Genomic DNA, 18,881 nt, shown 5'->3' with positions numbered 1-18,881 from the left:
CAACAGTAATTCAGAACATTTTAATTTATATTTACAGCAGGGGTTAAAAAATCGAAGTACTCAGAATATTGCTGACCATTTAACACAAGTGCTTAAAACGGAATTCTTACCTGTGATGGACAATGTAGGTGATAATGGAAGCAAACAGGCACAACAACATAACTGCAGTACACGCATAAACCACAGGGTGCAGAAACTCCCCTGGGTACTGGGGGAAAGACAGCACTGTCTTAAAATCCTATGGAGAAAGCAAAATGATTTAACATTGTCAGGCATGTGTGAAACTGAGACTTCATTTCAATATGTCCTGTCATTTCTAGCTGTTCCCTTTCAAGGGCAGGAAAAAAAAAAGATGAACTTTTAATGTAGATACAGTTCATGAATTTACAATAACATCAGTCTGCTCTTTCCTCATCTGCATACACTTTGCCAGACAGAAATTAACCTTTTTGTACAAGCAGACATATCCTAATTAAAAAAAAAAGGTCTGAAAAAACACACAGAATATTACATTTTCCTGGCATTAGCAATGTGTGTTCCTTCCGATAACATGAACTTTATGTGTGTATTTTACTAGGATATTAAGTACAAAATATCAAATTACCATAGAGGTCTCTAAATGGCATATACGTGGCTGCAGAAGAAAAAAAGAAAAAAAGCCCTGAGAATACGCTCAAAATATAAACTGACTTGTTCCTGTATTCAAATAAATTCCCAGCTGATACACCTCCTCTGACCCAGTGACCTTCACACTTAGTTGCAAATACTCTACTCCCTATAGCAATTCAAAAACAGTTGGTACAGCCATATTAACAGCAGAGTAAAGATCCATGCATTCCTTTTGGACATGTTAGTGCCTACTGATACAAATAATGATAAAACATAACAAAAAACTATCAATATCTTTGTAAAATTAACGTTATCAAATTCCCATTCTAAATTACTAGATCACACAAATAAGAAATAACAGAAGAGCTAAGTCTGGAAGTGTGATGGATTGAAAGCAAAGGGAACACATTACATAAAACAGGATGTCTTAAGATTACCTGAATGAAAGCAAACATCAGGGGCTCACTGTAATACATCAAGCCACACCTGTTTGTGGCACTACATTCCTACAAACGAATACTAAAAATTATACACATAAACTATCACCTGAGTGCAAACAAAGTGTCATATACATGTCAGTCCCCATGTGCAGTGGCACTAACTCTGCACACAAAAATAAATATACATCCCAGCACCAGAAAAAGCTAAAATCTGAAAAAGTACTGACTGTGACAATCCAGAAAACTCTAACATTGAAAATACTGGCATACATTTAAAAGACTTTTTTCTTATTTGTCAATTTTGGGTTCCCCCAGAAGACTCAACACATTATTTTCCAGAGGTGAAACCTCTCCTCAGGAAACTAGGACTGTAATACTAATACCTCTTCCTAATTGCATTTGCATGCAGAGAGTTGATTTCTAGCACCATTATTTATGTATATGAACTTGTCCATGCACAAGCAACTAATGTTCATGAGTGTATGCAGTTATTAAATCTGGGGAAAGGAACCATTCCATTTACCTTCCAAAATGATCCTCACAAGTAACAGATGCCTTAGTAGTTATTATTTTTCTTCATTACTAGCTTTAAAGTTCCTTAGATTGATTGTACCAGTTTCTCCAGATGCATATGAATGTCAGTTCTAAACAGAGCAGCTTACAACATATAAAGGATCATCAAAATGAACAAATAATTTATTAACAGGATGACATCTATATGTTACTATGTCCCATTTCTCTCCAGGTACTTCCTCAGCTTCAGCTGAATCTACTCTGTCATCACCTGTCTCTCATGTAAGTCCTCTCTCAGCCCACCCAGTTCACCAAGACCCAAAGTGAAAAGTGGAGTCCCTTCTCACGGAGGTACTCAGCTTATGCTGTCTCATCTAGAGATGTCTGTGTTGTTACTCTTCCCTCAACCACAAATGGAATAGAAGAGGAAAAAAACTACATCTTTTGATGTATTAGCTTTTTAATGTGACAGATCTACTCTCTTAAGGCTTCCTCTTGATTTTATTTTTTTTCAGGATATACTAAATTTACAGATTTCAAATAATTCTTTAAAAGTCTACTGGTTCAGAATGGTCACTGAATGTCCACTCAAGAACCTTTTTTGATCATCTTTTCTCCTATGTTTTTATTTGCATCCTCTCCTCATTAATTCTTTTATAGAATGAGTTTCTTGAGATAGACTAGTATTTACCAGAAATGTTCAATACAATTTTGGCTCATATTACTGGAGTGATAATGCAGAAATACTCTGCTGAAAATAATAAAACATCTACTTCTAGCTCATATTCCTACAATTGTATTTTAGTATACCAATAGTACACTTTGTCATAATATTAGGTACACACTACATTTCTGTGCATTCAGAAATCTGTTACTGTAACTATACGGTAGTAACAGTGCAGCTATTATAAAGAACTAAATATATTAGATATTTCTGAAAAAAAACACACTGAAAAGTAAAGTTGTGAAAAAGGAAGCCCAGTGAAGCTACACATTTATGTAGCAACAAATGAAAGCAATTTTACTTGAATAGCATCCTTCAGCATACTAAAGAACCAGTTTTTAATAGTTTAAATGCAAGGTTCAACCTATCACTATGTTTGAACATCAGTATAAAAGCAAATGCCATCTGTCCTACAGGAATACAACCATTTTGCCTGCAGAAGAATGAAGAACAATCAGTATCTTAAAGCTAATTCCATTTTAAGATTTGATTAAAAAAATTATCTCTAGTCTAGTCTTTTACAGTAAATAAGTGGTAAAACTTTTGAATATGATAATGCATTAGCGCCAATGTGGAATATCCTTTTTAAGAGTTTTGTACATTGAAAACTGATTTCATTATAGATATATAATAAATTTATCTTGTCTGCTCTTTGATGATAATTAAACCTTATTGATCTGTCAACCTCCCTCAAGTAATCTTCTGGGGAAAACAACATGCAGAAAACAAGCATTTTTTTAATGCAATACGCAAAGCAGCATAATTGTATGTTGCATTTTAAAAAGTTGGGTTTGATTTTATTTCCTAGAGGGGATTCAAATGATGATGATATTGAAAAATGGCAGGAATTAGCTAGAGGAAAATGAATACATACAAGACTTTGACCATTATGAACTGGTGTCTACAACTACAAATATTGTCTAATGAGAATTTGTCATTCATTCACCCTTATAAGAAGGTGTGAAACTGGCTTCTTTCAGCTGTAAATGCCATCACAGTATATAAAGCACAAGAGAAATCAGTAAAGGAAATTAGTGACACAAAAGAATTCTTATCAGCTACTTCATCCAATAATCACAATTACAAAAATATCAGAGTGCAAATGGAACTGTTTCACTTTAAACTGATGCTTCATTCCAAAGATCGGCTGAAACAGAGACATCTATTCTGTTCAGTTAAAATTCAACATGTACAAAGAGGTATAGACAGATTACATACTAAAGGCAGCCCTGAGACATCTCATGGCAGATGTTGAGAAAGTTGAGAGAAAGATACAGCAAACCAATACTATGTATTTGGTACTTTCAAGCAAATCACAGCTGCTAAAAGGAATCCAGTTTGTGATATAAATTGTTGTAATCCATCTATTTATATTGGAAAATTAAACATTTCTTTTTAATATATTGCCTGTAATAGTATGATATTAGAAAGTATAGTCTAACTGGTTTCTGTGTTTGAAGCAGGACACTTAAAACTCTAGGAGTAATATCCAAGCACCACAGAGACTTAGAAACACAACTGATTTGAACAATCAGTTCTGGTCAGATTTAAATTTCTATTTGTATTTAGATTCTGACTACTCAAAAAAAAACCCCAAAACAAACCAAGGCAGAGGTGAGCACTTGTGGACATGAGATGAACTCCACATTGGGCCATATTATCAAGAGTGCATGCAGCAGACTGAGGGAAGTGATTATTCCCTTCTGTTCACCACTTGTGAGCCCAAATCTCAACTGCTGTGTCCAGTTTTGGGCACTTCAGCTCAAGAAAGACATTGATGAATTGGAAGGAGCTCAGTAGAAGCCACCCAGACAAGATGTCTCAAGACCGAGATTCCAGGTCTTTAATTTACATCTCCCAAGAGTTGGCACATTTTACTGAGCTTTATAGTCTGAATCCCTTTACCCTCTGGTTGAAGCTGCACCAAGATCCATTAGGCCAATAGAGAGGAAAAACAAACAGAAAGAAAGAGCTGGAGCCAAAGGCTTGATTTGTGATAAAATCATCACATTTTGAAGGACTCAAGCCTGGATTTTTGACCCCAGTACCAAACTGATTTATGCATTTTACAGAGCAAATAATACATATTATTAAGTGCAATTTAATAAAATGTAGATGTAACCCAAGGAGAAAGGAATAAAAGTCAGATATTGCTCATAACAGTAATTCCAAGGATTTGTGCAAAAGTTTGACACATTCAGGAATATTCTTAAAAAAAGCAACCTTTTCTGGGAAGCTGGAATCAATACTGTCCATATGGACTAAGCATTCTCTTATGAGAATGAGCATTACATGAGCAGTACATGCCAGTTGAGGACTCAGGTGAGGAGTATGTGCCTTATTGCTAGGCCACCGAACAACAGCAGAGCTTAGAAATCTAGCTCTTCACTCTGTAGAGGAATCTAATTCCAGTAAATCTGGCAGTTCCCACTACTCCAAATGTTAATTTTGCATGTAACTTTCTGGATCATTTTCATAGTCTTTGGTGCTTAAGTTCTGCTAAGGTCTATTCTGTAGGTGTTTAAACAAAAAAAAAATTGAAAGGTTCATTCTTATACCTCTCATTATAAGCAGGCTGATTTTTCAAAGTACAGAACCATGTTTCCACAGCCTGTTATGAGAAAACCCTGTGTCTTCTACGGGGAAAATGTCAAATATTGTAATTATGTCAACCTTCTAAATGACATCTCTGTAATACTTCCCAGACTCATGAATTAATTTCTCAAAAGACTTAGACAGGCTGATTAATTTAAAGAAGATCTGAAACATGGAACTTTAGAAGACTGTTTTCAAAACTGAACTTTGTGAATAGGCTTAAGAAATACTTCAGTTGTCTCTAGTCACACTGAAAATATTGAAAAAGTAGTTTTTGTGGTACTGTGATCCTACCAAGGCTTAAAAGATTCAGGGAATGCTTGCAAAACAACAGGAGAAAAATCCTGTAACTCTTACTGTGATCCATTCTAGTATCTTGCCTCTCTTCAATTTTCATTCACACAGTTTCCCAAGTTTTGCCTCCAGAACAGTTTCAAATATACTCTGTCAGCCCAGTCTTCTCAGGCTGAATTATCTCACATAAGCATCCGCTAAATGTATTCTACTTTTGCAAATAATTATTCCTTACACTCACAAACCAACACCAAAAATCCAACAAAACCCACACCTATGTTGGTTGGAATAATGAGACACATTGTGACAAAACAGGAAAGGAGTTGTTTACGATTTTATGTTAATTTAACCTATTTTTAGGATTACAATTAAAAGTGCTAAAAATATTTATTAATCCATTTTATGTTAATTGGAAAGTATCATACTTAGATTTCAGAATTTTACTTGTGTTTATTTGGCAGATTTGAGGAAGTTACTATTGACAAAGCAGTCTAAGAGGGAAAAGGAAATGCTGTATATAATTACACTAATATCCATCCCTATTGAATTTCTGTTCTGTTCTAAGAAAAATGAAAGGAAGAACAGAGGACAATATAAGCCAAAACATATTTAGCAAATTTTGAAATTCAATGTTGCTGTTGGATATTTTTATTATCTCCTGAAGAGTTTTTACTCAGATATGCAGGTCTCTAGATCAGTCATAACATAAACACATTGTCCTGAAAAATTAAAATATCGATATACAGCTCTGTTCACACAAGAGCAAAAATATATAGTATTTATAAAACAAATATTTGTATTAGATATACCAAAGCTTCAAAGTATATAAGTTCATAATTTTACTCTAAAATAGAAAATCATACTGCAGAGTTCAGGACCCTAGAGGGCTTTGGCCATCTCTGAAAGAAACTAGAGTGTAACTATGTCTCTTCCTCCTATAGATAACAGAAGAAAAAAAATAGGGGACTAGTCTAAACACGCTGTATATGAAGAGAAAGGCAGGAATATAATTGGAGAGTTAGTTCACAGTAGTTTACTCTCACCCCTAGGACATACTACCCAAAAGCTGCTCAGAAAAAGATAATGCTGTATTACGTCTGACTATTATTTTACTTCTATTTGCTAGCCCAACCCAGAGCAAAGTGAAAGTGTGAGGCCACATGATGGAAGGAGCTTGTACCAACCCAACCCAACCCAACCCAACTCAACCCAACCCAACTTTCCAACCCAACCTCCAAACTATACTCTTTCTCTCACTGACATCACTTGAACAAATGTCACAGAGAGAAATCAAATGGCTCTGAGAATCCTCTCAGTTGAAGTATGCTCATGCTTATTAATTATCAATCGTTGATAAATCCTTGATTGATGCCTTTCTAAAAAAGGACTCTACAAAACCTTAATTTTAACCCCTGTGTGGTACATAGGCATAAACAACTTTTATAAAAGCAGTTTAGGAAATTTTGTCTTACTATTTAAAAAATGACAAATCAGAAAATGTGCTGTACTAGCTATAAAATGGACAGTTGGATTAACTGAGGCTTCTGTTTCATCTTACTCCACTGCAGGATATTCTGATGGTAATGTAAAGCCTTATTGCTGCTTTTCAGTTAACAGACACTACTTCAATTCTCTGCTATTACCCCAAACCATAATAATCAATTATGAATTTTTATTGTTTAATAGATACATTTATCATGATATTGTAGCTAATTTCATTGGATACATACCAGATACCAGCTATTTTGAATTTGCTAACGCTTTGTTAGTATTTTAAAAATATATTAGGCACTTAGGCAGGAATTAAGAAGATACACACAGGCACTTTATACTGTTCATATTATAAGTTAACAGCTATGCACAACAATGAAATATTTTTCATTTCCGGTATGAGAATTGATCTGCCCAGAAAAGCCTAGTATCTCTCAAATAAAACAATCTTTGACTTTATGCCACAAAACAGTGATTAAGAAATAACACTTGAATGAAAATGGTTGCACATAATGCAGCTACAAAAGTTTTCCAATAACTGTTCAGAAAGACAACTCCTGGAAAATATATTTGCGTGTGCGTGCATTTTTATATATATATTTTAAAATTACCTAAGTCATCTTTTTTCTTAAAAGTGACTGTGAAACATGAGCTAAGAAACATATCACACTGTTTGCTGCCATAGCAATTGCAAAGCAAGGGTGAGTCTAAGATCCTACTTTCTTGTCTTGCACAAGTAAAAATGGAAGATGCGTACATGAAAAAAAAGCAAAGTTGAATTATTATATCAAAATAAACACAAGACCTAAACCTGAATTACATACCAGATACAAAAGCTGCAGTAAAAAGTGCCCCAGTTGCCTTTACGGTTGTAGAAAAACCCATCTCCTACATCTTCTCAGAGATAAATGAGCTTTACAAACTAAAAATTACTCGTAGCCCTTGTGTCAGTATTCAATTTTTCAAACCAAAAGACACTATAGAATTGGATGCTTGCAAACAGTAGTTTCACATTAGTAACTACTCAAAGTTTAAGAACAAGCTGAACTCAAGCACTTGAAGGAGGAGGAAGCCATTTTGGGTGTGGCACCTGCAAAGTCAACAGGTGCTTTCTTTAATGAATTTAGAAAAGCATCCTCAAAGCACAATTATGTTTCACATTCTGGGAAACAAGTGGATGGGGGAAAAAAGGGAACTCATAGAAGCTGTAGAAAATGAGGTATATTTGATGTCGTCAAATTGGAGGAACAGCTCTTAAATTCTGAACAGTTCTGGAGTGTGTGAAAAAACGTCCAAGTAAGTCTCAGGGAAATCAGTTCTTACAAAGTGGACGATAATATCTGCATTTAACTCGTGGGTGCCACAGCTTTGTGCTATGATTGGCTGCCATCTGGGCTCCATCTGACAGCAGCAGATTGGTATTCTCTGCACACGTCCTCACAATTCCTGTCGCCTGTGTTTGCTGTCCCTTACACATACACACAATACATTATTTACTCAACTATAAACATTTCTGTAATGTACACAAGCAGCATCTACAGTGCAATCATGCATCAGCATTCAGAATCAATCTAGTATAAATAGTACACATCTGTCTAATCTTTTTACAACTGGTTCATAATAAATATTTTTAGTGCAAACATTTTCTCATCTATATGTTGTTAGAAACCTTTCAATTTTTTGTTTGCTTTCTCTTATTTCCTGAATAATAACAGGTTATTAGTGCATGCATAATATTTTTGCTTTCATGAAGGTAACTTTCTGCTAAGCAGGTTAGTTAAATAACTGCAATGGGAACTGTAAGTGTGACTGAGAACAGAGAAAAGAAGGCTGATGTGTTAGCACTGCACAGGAATATTTTTCCTCACAAACAGCAATTTCATAAGTAGGCTATCAGAATTGGTGTACAAACTAAAACTCCTACAGAATCAAGAAGGACAGCACTGTCCTTACTTAAAAGAGCAGAAGATGTTATTCCTCTCCATTTATTAAATGATTCAACATTGCGGTATGCCTGCAACTAATTAGTATGATCAACACAGTGCAGGGCAGGAACAAAAGCAGACCAGCCTCTGAGATGTGCTGATGTAAAAGCACACAGGAGTATACATTTTTAAACCCTGTCCTATAATTCATAACCATTACATACTAATCATTCCTTGATGGAACTTTTATTTTTACGACTGAATCTAATGTCATTTCTGATTAGGCCTGTCCCAGGATATTAAAACTGACCACCGAGGTATTCCCTTACTAGCAGTTAAATAACTTACTTTGTTTTAGACTGTCTTATACTAACCATTATGAAACCCCAGAAGGTTAGCTACTGACAAGTAAGAACGGAACATAAAAAGAACATATATGTACAGCAAAATAGAGAGAGAGAAAAATATAGGTATATTTGCTAAGTCATATACTTACCATTAGCACTGCAAAGTTACTGAAGTGCGTACTCTGAATGGTGGTAATATTGCCTGCAGAGCTAATTATGTGGCACCCTTCTCCCCACCAGCCTCCATGTCCATCTAGAAGGTCAAAATCCCAGAAGGCTGCAATGGGGTCTATACCCCGTGCAAAGTGCCTCAATCCTATAGTGAGAGGGCTGGTGAGGTTTCCAAAACTGCACCCATCTGTAAAAGCAACAAACTGAATCAGAGAGATGGACTGGAAAACCCTTTAGTGATGAATGCTGTGTAAAGAGATCAGATACACTAAACTACAGGGAAAAAAGCCATAGACATATAATCTTCATGGTCAAAATCAAAGGTAGTACTCATATCAGAAAAGTTTGAAATAGTATAAATAAATTTGAACATTTCAGTTCCATAATGTGTCCAAATGATCTAATCATCCATCACAAAGCAGATCTTTCTTATCATTTCAGATTCTTCAGTTATGACCAGTGTTACACTATTGCCCATGTAGCTACAGAAACAGCTCAGTTTCATGGTATGATTAATAGCTGAGACAATTCTGCACTTTCAAAGTCACATTTAAACAGTTAAAATGTTAATAGAAATGAGAGCACTACTCAGGATTAAGTAAAATCAGAGAAATTGCCTGGGTGAATAATTAATCAAAATAATTACTCAGTAGCACATACAATATATCTTATTTAGACAAAAGTCTGTAACAACACCTGTTTTACATCCATCGTATCAGAAAGTATACTGCTGAGTATTGATAAATGCAACAGGGCACTACTCCCACTCCAAAAGCCTTATTGCTATCAGTGCCTGGGATACTAACACTGCAATTTTCATTGTAAAGAGTAAAATAAGGCTCCTTCCGATAGCATCCTGCTTTAAGCAGCAAGCATCTCGAACAACACTGTCAACAAACAGCAGTCCAGAAATTGCATTTTAACCATAGCGCAAGTGCATTCCTTTATTCGCAGGACAATCTGAATGAAATCGTGCAGATAGGAGCAATTGCAAACATCGTACTAAAGACAGAGACTGTTTGCAGCCTCTCAGCCCACTGTATACTCTACCCCTCTATTCTCTACATAATCAAGTACACCGCAGCTTTTAGATTAAAGAAAATAATGCATAACAGCTTCTCACCTATTTTAGCAAAAACAGCTGGTGTGGCAACCGTCCTACGTTTCCCATCGTCTGCAAGATTTGATGAGTTTCCTGTGCTAGGAAAGAGTTTTCCATTCCGAAAGACAATAAACTGCAGCTTGCAAGTGGAGTTATCAACAGATTGCCAGGCTGAAGACGGAGAGAAGACAGACTGTGGCAAATGAACTGAAGCTACTGCTACAGCATTCTGTACAATGAGAAAAAAAAAGAAACATTTAAAATGCAAATCACAACAGGGTTGCTTTCATGATGTTTTAAACTCCTGTACAAGAAATGTATGCTGCCTTTCTTTTCCAACAGACTGGAAGCAACCAAAGAAGCACGAGCTGTAACCATGGGAATAGGATTGGTACAGTGCATATTAAAACGGAAAAGGTTTTGATTGAATGTGAGAGTCTATATGGTCAAGCTCCCTGCTGCAGAGGTGAGAATGGTTCTTACCGTGCCTGCTAGAGGGTCCATCAACGCTGCAGATCTGATTTAAAGAGACAACCTCTACCAGGTTTTCTCCTTCACTTAAAATAGAATCGGACAACTTACATTAAAACATTTCTCTGAAAGGGTACTTAAAAAGTATAAAAATAATTTTATTATTAAAAAAAATTACATCTGCAGAGAACTGCAAGTCTAGTAAACACCACATTTTATGAATATGTTTTTCTTGCTTCCTATAAGGAAAATCAGTTAACTATGTTTTAGTAATGCAGGATTAAAAAATATTACAAACGTTAATATAAAAAAAGAAAACGAGACAGCACTGGGAGAAAATGAATGAAGACTGTCAGATCACTATAATGGCTTTGAGTCGTGAGAGTGTTATACATCCTTTTACAAGCAGATAATTCCCTTACAGCAGAGCTATAAAATCCACTAAACATTGTGTTCTGAGGACCTCACTCATCAAGTATTTTTTTTCTGACAAAGTAGCAAACTAATCATTACAGACTAAGATATTTACAAGGAATAAGAAATGATGAGCAATGGGAAAATAAACAGGGAGTCTGTCCTAAGCCTTGAAGTGAAAAGTGTATGTATTTAAAAACAAACAAACTACAAAATGTTCTAATTTGCATTTCCCCCAAGGGCAGAGTATCGCTCTGTGCACATAATTTACATAGATTATCACAGTTTACTCATAGCACATGTGCACTACCTCTTTCCAAAGTAAAACAATAATCTTCACAATCATATAAACAAACATGACATTAATATACATCCATGCACTGGGAGAAATATATATGAGAGATAAAAGGTACAACACAGATCAGCAAACTAAAATGAATATGAGAAGCATCTACTGACCACACAATAAATATAGGAGAAAAGCATGAGCAGTCTGTGATGTCATTCAGATGCTTAAATAAAGAGATAAAGACTTCTGTACAATTTTCTTGTATATGTGCATATACATATATCTTTTGGGAATATTTTCCAATTTTAACAATAAAAATGCCAAAAAATAATTTTCTACATAAGTATTTAATCTAGGTGATGCTGCTACTGAAAACACTCAGGAAAAAAAAAGCAAACAGCAACAAAACATTTCTACTTTAGATTTTTTAAATTACTGTGAAGGCTTTAATTGGAATCAACTGAGCTAAACATCAAGCACTCATCCTTAGATTGTTTCCACTGTTTAATTCACTAAAGCTGTTATAATAGGCTTTATCTCATGCTTCTGAAAAAGACATATTTTACTCTATGATATCCTAAAGTATCTGCATATGCTGAACCTCTGATGAAACCATTTGGCCATAAAAGTATTATCAATAACTATGCACAGCATTTTTTAGAAGTGTCATTTTTCAAACCCCAGGCCACTGTTGAGAACTTACCTGGAGAGGTACAGAAGTGTAAGAGAAGTTACAGTGTGATTAACTTTATATTTATACTGGATTTTTATTATTATTCTGTACTGGAAAAAGCAATAACAATGATATATTAAATTACACTAATAAGTCATTATACATAAAAAGAGAAAGATAGAAGCATATGAATAAGCTTATGATAATGAAACCAACAGCTAAAGGCACTGGGTTAAGCAACAGTATGCTATGACTTGACAAAAGCAGTCCTAAACAAACCAGAGAAAACTACAGGTTTATAGCACTTTTGCTAAGAGGGGGAATCATCTAATTTATTGTGATTCTCTAATTTCTTCTCCATTAGGACTTACTGATACTAGTAGGAAAAAGTAATGGTGTAGACAGAGCTCGCCTGTGGTACTGACAAGGTGCAGAGAAGAGGCTGCAGACACCTGAAGCACAGGTACCTGATGTGCAGGTCTGAAGGCAGGTCACACAACTGGGGAAAGACCAAGGTGGTATCCACCCCTCACCTCCTCACCACTGCCCTGTCTCTGCCCACAAAGAGATCCTTCACTGCACAGCATGAAAGGAAGGAACCTGATCATGGTGCCCCAAATGTTACCCACAGGTTACAGCTTTGCACCACAGGGGCAAAGCCGAATGCAGCAAAGAAAAGCTGCACACAGCCTACAAATGGAATTAGTGTGGACTGGTTGCACTGCTCGGGCTGACTGAGCAAATCTCAAACATGCAGCAACATCAAATTATTTACTCGACAAAAGGACACATTTATAGAAAACGCTTTCCTGATTAGGCTTCAGGAGAGTGTTTTTCCCTAGTTATCTCTTTAAAATGTACCAAGAATATGAATACTCATAACATAAACTATTTAATAAACTTTGCCAAATAGTGCCTACAGTCACTTCCTGGAATGCAATTTTATTGTGAATACTGCCCTGTGTATACCTGTTATTTCAATTTCTTTTGAGTGCAGGCAGTCTGGTGGGGTGAAGGGCAAAGGGACTGGGCTATTCTTTGACTGGAAAAATGTACTTATAAAGTCAAACTACTCATTGCACGTCAAATATATACTTCACGCAGAAATTTCACAAAATTAAACATCCAACTGTCTGCTACAGCAACATGCCTGCCAACAAGATCATGTGCTTGGATATTAATACACAGTGAGAGGGCCCACATATTCACAATGCTGTTTAAAAATATGAATAAATATTTGTGAACATATTTTTTATCTAAGATGTGTGAGAATTTTCAATAGTATTACTCATTATTCACAAGAGAGAGATAACCTGAACATTTAGGCAATCCCTGTTATTGTGGATGGATGGAGCCTGACTGGAGGTTCAGTTTTGGATTCTGTTAATCTTATGTGTGGAGATGAATATGTCAGTTCTCCACTCTTGCCTAAGTTTCCCTCTCACTTGGTGAAATAAAAATGATGGTATTTATTTTGCTCTGCAAGATGCTCCAGGAGTTCAGAGATGAAACACAATTTGGGTACAGGTATTATTAAAACCAATGACAGCAACATCAAATTTTGAGTCAATGACTGTGTTTCAGGAGCTTCAAAATCCACATAACTCATCTCATTTTAAATTTTTTTATTTGGGCAACATATTGCCACATCACATAAGAACTAACATTTCTGAGCATGCTAGTGGCAGCATCTCAGAAAGCTGCTGCACCTTTGAGAGGGGAGAAAGAGCAATAGAGACAGAATCATCATAGGAGATGTAGCTTTACAATGACATAGGCCAGCACTGGCATCTCATATTTTCCCTGGAAAAGCTTAGAGTTTGTGTCAGCAATTCACTAGTCAGGATTTAGACATTCTGTGAGTGTTTTCCAAACAGAATGTCAATAATCCTGTCATGACTCCATTTCACTTTTAGTCCTATTAACTGGATTGTACTGGCATTGATTAGAAATCCTGAACATAGTGCAGATTCTTCTAAGGAGTATTTTCCTGCTGAAAAATGCCAGTGTTTTAAAATGAAAGCTATCCACAGACATCCACCCATTTGCACATAAATATGATAGCAATGCTGCAAATTTCAAACCCTCTCAGATATCTTCCATGTCATCTGCCCAGATATTTGAAAATCTGCTGTATGACCTGCAGCCGTGGAAAGAGGGCTTATCAGCTCTAAACCAGCTCTGAGGATTTTCTGGGAGGGCTCCTAGGACTCCTTGCTTCTAAAAGACTTCTTGGAAGCTGATCAACTTTCCAAAAAGGCAAATGAAAGGGTGCTTTAAACTCTGAATCATAATTTGAATAGTACAGTTTTATAAGTACTTCTGAAGTTTCATTTTTTGTGTCCATTTCAGAGCTGTTTTTGTCTGTGTGTGGAATTTTTCAAAATATCTGAGGCACCAAAACAGCACAAACAAATTCAACTGGATTCTAAAAGTTTTAAATTTGAATGGAAAATCTCATCCTAAAGAGGAAATGGTCCTCAGGATATTGAGAGCTACAGACTCTTGGCATTCTTGCAGCTCATGCATGTGTGTCCCTTACTAAAAATGTTTTAAGGGAAAACCGAAAGATTTAAAGTGAAGTTTTTCCACAGGCAATTTTATTCTGGTAGCAGTCCATTCCTTATAATTAATGCTAGCATTTACAAGGAGTTTTTAAGTGTTTAGGAAAGACAGCCTCTTGCCTTAGGTGCCTTTGTGATATGTTGGCCTTTCTACATCATAATTCCTTTAAAAGACCTGCTCCCATTTGCAGCATTGCTTTCCCATTACTATATTCTACTTGTCTGAAATTTAGCATGATATTCAGAGACCATACTCATAAAAAAATTATTATCAAGAAACATACTTTGTAACCACTGTGGAATGACATAAATCAAATTATTTTCAGTAGCTCTTCCTTGTGTATGCTTTGATACTAGACTGATATTGAGTTTGGGCACAGTATTTCTCTTTGATATAAAATACATTTCATAGGAAACTATCCAATTTTGAGTCCTCAGAGCAGTCATAAGGTATATTTTTCCAGTCAGCAATTTCCTTAACTTAAAAACCAGTATCTAAACAACAAGTCAGAGGGGAAAAAAAAAAGAAGTAAATGAATTCACCTGAACATCTGGCAGAGAACTGGAAAAGCACCTCAACTGTTTCCAGATTTTAAAGAATCTGACAAGGTGCTGTATGGATTCAGATGCAAGACACCATATATTAGATTATTAAAGATACAAAGGTGTTGCCAAAATAGGCATAAGCTATATAAAGTTACTGTAGCAGTAAAAAAAAGTAAAAACTAAGCTCTATGGGTAATAGCCTATATTATTAAATATGGGTTGACTGAGTTAACAGTGTGGTCATCGTAATAAAACCAAGCAAATAAATTATTTATGCATATACAATAGATTTTATTTAGTCCCTCAAATAAGACAGCAGATCCTTAGAAGCAATTGAAGATTTCAGTTTGGGGTTTATGTTAAAAGTTTAGTGGTTAACACAATAAAAAAAGGGCAAAATTGTTTTTTCAGCTGTCTTTGCTGGTAGGTATTTGACCAACACTTCTCTGGAATTATCTTAGCACAAGATACATGAGACAAGGACAGGCACTTGGCCCAGCACTATGAGGCTTTAGTTAGTCTGTACATGAGTTCTGATCTGTTTTTCTGGTATGAAAAGTATCAACAAAAAAGGCTAAAAAATTTTTACCATCTAGGAAAATACCAAATAAAGGTTCTGTAAAAAGAATGGAAACAATGCTAGTTGGAATATGCCTTTAACAAGATAAACAATTTGCCTGGTTCTAAAAGAGATCGGATTGCCTTTTTTTTTTTTTTAATGGGATGACGCCAAGCAAGGAAAGTAGTTCCCCAGTCATGTTAACTTATCTGCTTAATCTTGTTCCTAATTTGTCATGGTTTAACTATCCTTTTTAGAATGCTGTTAAAACACAAGTCTGGACAGGCTCGGGGATGACTAGGAAGTGAAAAAGCAGAATTTATATAGATTCCCAGGGAGAAATGAAGCAATACCTCCAAAAATGCAACATAAAATCACCTGGCTATTGAGATGAAATTGCTAAGCATGTTGTGATTATTATGTGATAAAGTCATTATGCAGTAATGCCGCAGTCCACATCCATCTCAATATCTGGAAAACTAAATACAGAGTCCAAGATATCTTTGTTCCAGCCAGGCATAAAAGCTGGTTTAATGCACAGTGAAAATATGGAATCAAAACCAAATATAGGTAAATCATATAAAAAGTTTAAAACAATGTCTAAAGTTCTCACTAATTAATAATAAGTTTTCTAGAGTCATGCTATAGAAATGTTAGATTTAGCAAACAGCACAGAAATTTTAGAAAAGATGTAATATAAAATTATCTGGAAAACCTGATTATCAGCAACTCTTTTCTAATAAAAGTAAAAAATGAAAGTAACCTCCACATTAGGATTTTATATTTCATATTTGAAAATCTGGAAAACTCAGGAAATTAACTGATAAAAGTTAATGGGACGTACCAGATCAAGAATGGATAAGCAGATCAAAAAGGACAATGAGTAAAATCAGGAGGACTACAGAAAGGGAGAAACAAAATAGTATTTTAAGTTTCAATAGCATTTAAGTTCTTCAGATCTACATTAAAAAGACAAGGAAAGAAGTAGAGCTGCCCTGTAGAAAGAATCAGGTAATACATTTTTTATTTAACCTCAATGAAAGTGTTGATGTTTACATGGAGACAGTGTTACAATCAATATTGAGAAGAATGTAAACATTACCATAAATGTCAAAGCAAATTCAGTAAGAGCTGAATATTGTCATACAAATCTTTGACAGAACTGACACATAAAATCAAAGGACAACTGCAATTTCATTTTTTTTTTTAGGGGGATGGATGTCTACAAAGTTGGTCATAAAGCAAAAACGACTGCTCTGTAAAATGACCTGCAGTAAGGATGAATGAGTGAACAAGTTTGGCATGTAGATAATAGTATAGACTTATGCACAAATGAATAACTTTACTGCACAGTTTTCAACATCACTCACAGCTGCTGCTGCCATATTGGTCTCCTCCCATGTCTAAAGACAGGCTGTTTTTAAAGAGTTTGAAAGAGTTGACTAGTAAATGGCATGAAAAATATGGTGTCCTGGCACTTTTATATGAACCACCCAGAGTTGCTTCTGCATTCATTTGTTAGTCCTCCAAACCATAGGTCAGCATTTAGGACTTCATAATTCATGCGTTCATGAAAATGTGGTAAGAAAATGTAATAATTTTGTTCTAAGAAAATGAAAATATGCACAAACTACATGCAACAACTGCAATTGTATCTGCAATTGTAAGAGAAAAAGAGACAAAAAAAAAAAGAGATTGAAGAAAAAGAACACAAAAGGAAACAGTGTAGGTTTACCAATGGTAAATAATGCCAGACCCAAATGATAGTTCTCCTCTATAACTATTTTTCTAGACAAGACAATACAATTCACCCCTAATTTCTTCTGAGACATCATGGATTAGTAACAATTAGTTCCAGGTGAAAAAGGAACAAGCTACGACTGATAATACAATTATTTACTTTGAAAGGGGAAGACAAGCTGGAGTGAATATATGCGAAGTTTCTATGAAAATCAGCTTAAAGACTCCCAATTTTTATTTTCTGACCTTGAAACAAAGAGGAATTTCATCTAAGACAACGTTCAAAATCATGTTTTACATCTTTATAATAAGATTGTCTATTATAAGCTGGTGAAACAGATCACTTTGGAAAGCAACAGCCAAGGAAAAGGACGTGAAAGCACTGGTTGATCACAGGATGACTCAGAGCCACTATGATTTAACAATTAAAGAAGAAGACAAATACAGTCCAGAACATACAAGATGACTCATTTCCATGGAAATATTCTGATTTTAAAGGTCTAATTAGAAAGATATTACATGACTTTGATCAACTAGGCTGAGGAAAAATCAGTCCAGAACAGAACGGGTGTAAGAGACGGTTAATAGCATCGTTAGAACGAATAATTTGTTTCACAAGTGCAGAGTAAAAGAGTTTAGCTTTGTTAGCCTGACAAAATGAAAGAAGATGCTGTGCCTGTTGTCTTTAAAAAAAGCAGAGACATCTAAAGTAATGTAAGCAAATAGCCAGCATGAGTACAAGGACAAATAGGGCATTAGTCAAGAGCAAAAATGCAGACTTAAAAGTATGCAAATGTTTCCTAGAGTTTATAACAGAGAGGACAGGATAGTTTTCAGGCACTATGGACACACAAATATTTACCTATTCTTGAGAGGGTATTCGAAAGCTTTATGACAGAATTACATCATGCAGTTAAAAAAGTTTTATTTCTCCATTTTAAAAGAAGTGTCTAAAATTCCTTTTAAGAACTCAAGAATTTCCTGATTAAAGGAATTTTTGAACTTTCTACTTCTACTTACATCACCAGTATATAGTTAATATAACTACTATATATAAATATAGTGAGTTAACTCTCACTAAGAAGAAAAAGAGTTGAAAAACCTATAGTGTCATGGTAGATTCAAATGCAATGATAAAATTGAGCATGGACACTGTATTATCTGTTTGAGAAATAAATTTTTTGAAAACATGTTGGACACGTAAGAGCTGCAGGCAACAAACTTGAAAACTGGGCCACTTATTTAATGTAGATACCTGTTTTAGAAAGTTTAGAATTAATGTCTAAAAATAAAACAAATAAACACAGATCTCAGAGAGAAAAATAAAAAAATGAAGACAGACATATTTCTATTGCTTCTTACTATTTGTTCTTAAAATTGAAGAGATCTTCAGCACTAAACTTACAAAAGCTGT

General features: G+C 35.1%; 1 protein-coding gene across 2 annotated transcripts in view; it reads right to left on the bottom strand.

Moving 5' to 3' along the window:
- Positions 1-18,881, bottom strand: part of ADGRA1 (adhesion G protein-coupled receptor A1) — a 261,633-nt gene that overhangs the window by 41,348 nt on the left and 201,404 nt on the right. For both annotated transcript variants that reach the window (XM_051800658.1, XM_051800659.1), the window contains 3 exons: positions 10,233-10,440; positions 9,088-9,296; positions 111-238 (listed from right to left, as the gene is read on the bottom strand). In XM_051800658.1, coding sequence (XP_051656618.1) covers positions 111-238; positions 9,088-9,296; positions 10,233-10,440 — 545 coding nt within the window. The remainder of the gene's footprint in view (positions 1-110; positions 239-9,087; positions 9,297-10,232; positions 10,441-18,881) is intronic.

Source organism: Manacus candei, unplaced genomic scaffold, assembly GCF_025592945.1.
Source record: "Manacus candei isolate 608988 ecotype Guabito, Panama unplaced genomic scaffold, ASM2559294v1 h1tg000050l, whole genome shotgun sequence".
In the NCBI taxonomy this organism is placed as follows: domain Eukaryota; kingdom Metazoa; phylum Chordata; class Aves; order Passeriformes; family Pipridae; genus Manacus; species Manacus candei.
This window is presented reverse-complemented; position numbering and strand designations above follow the sequence as displayed.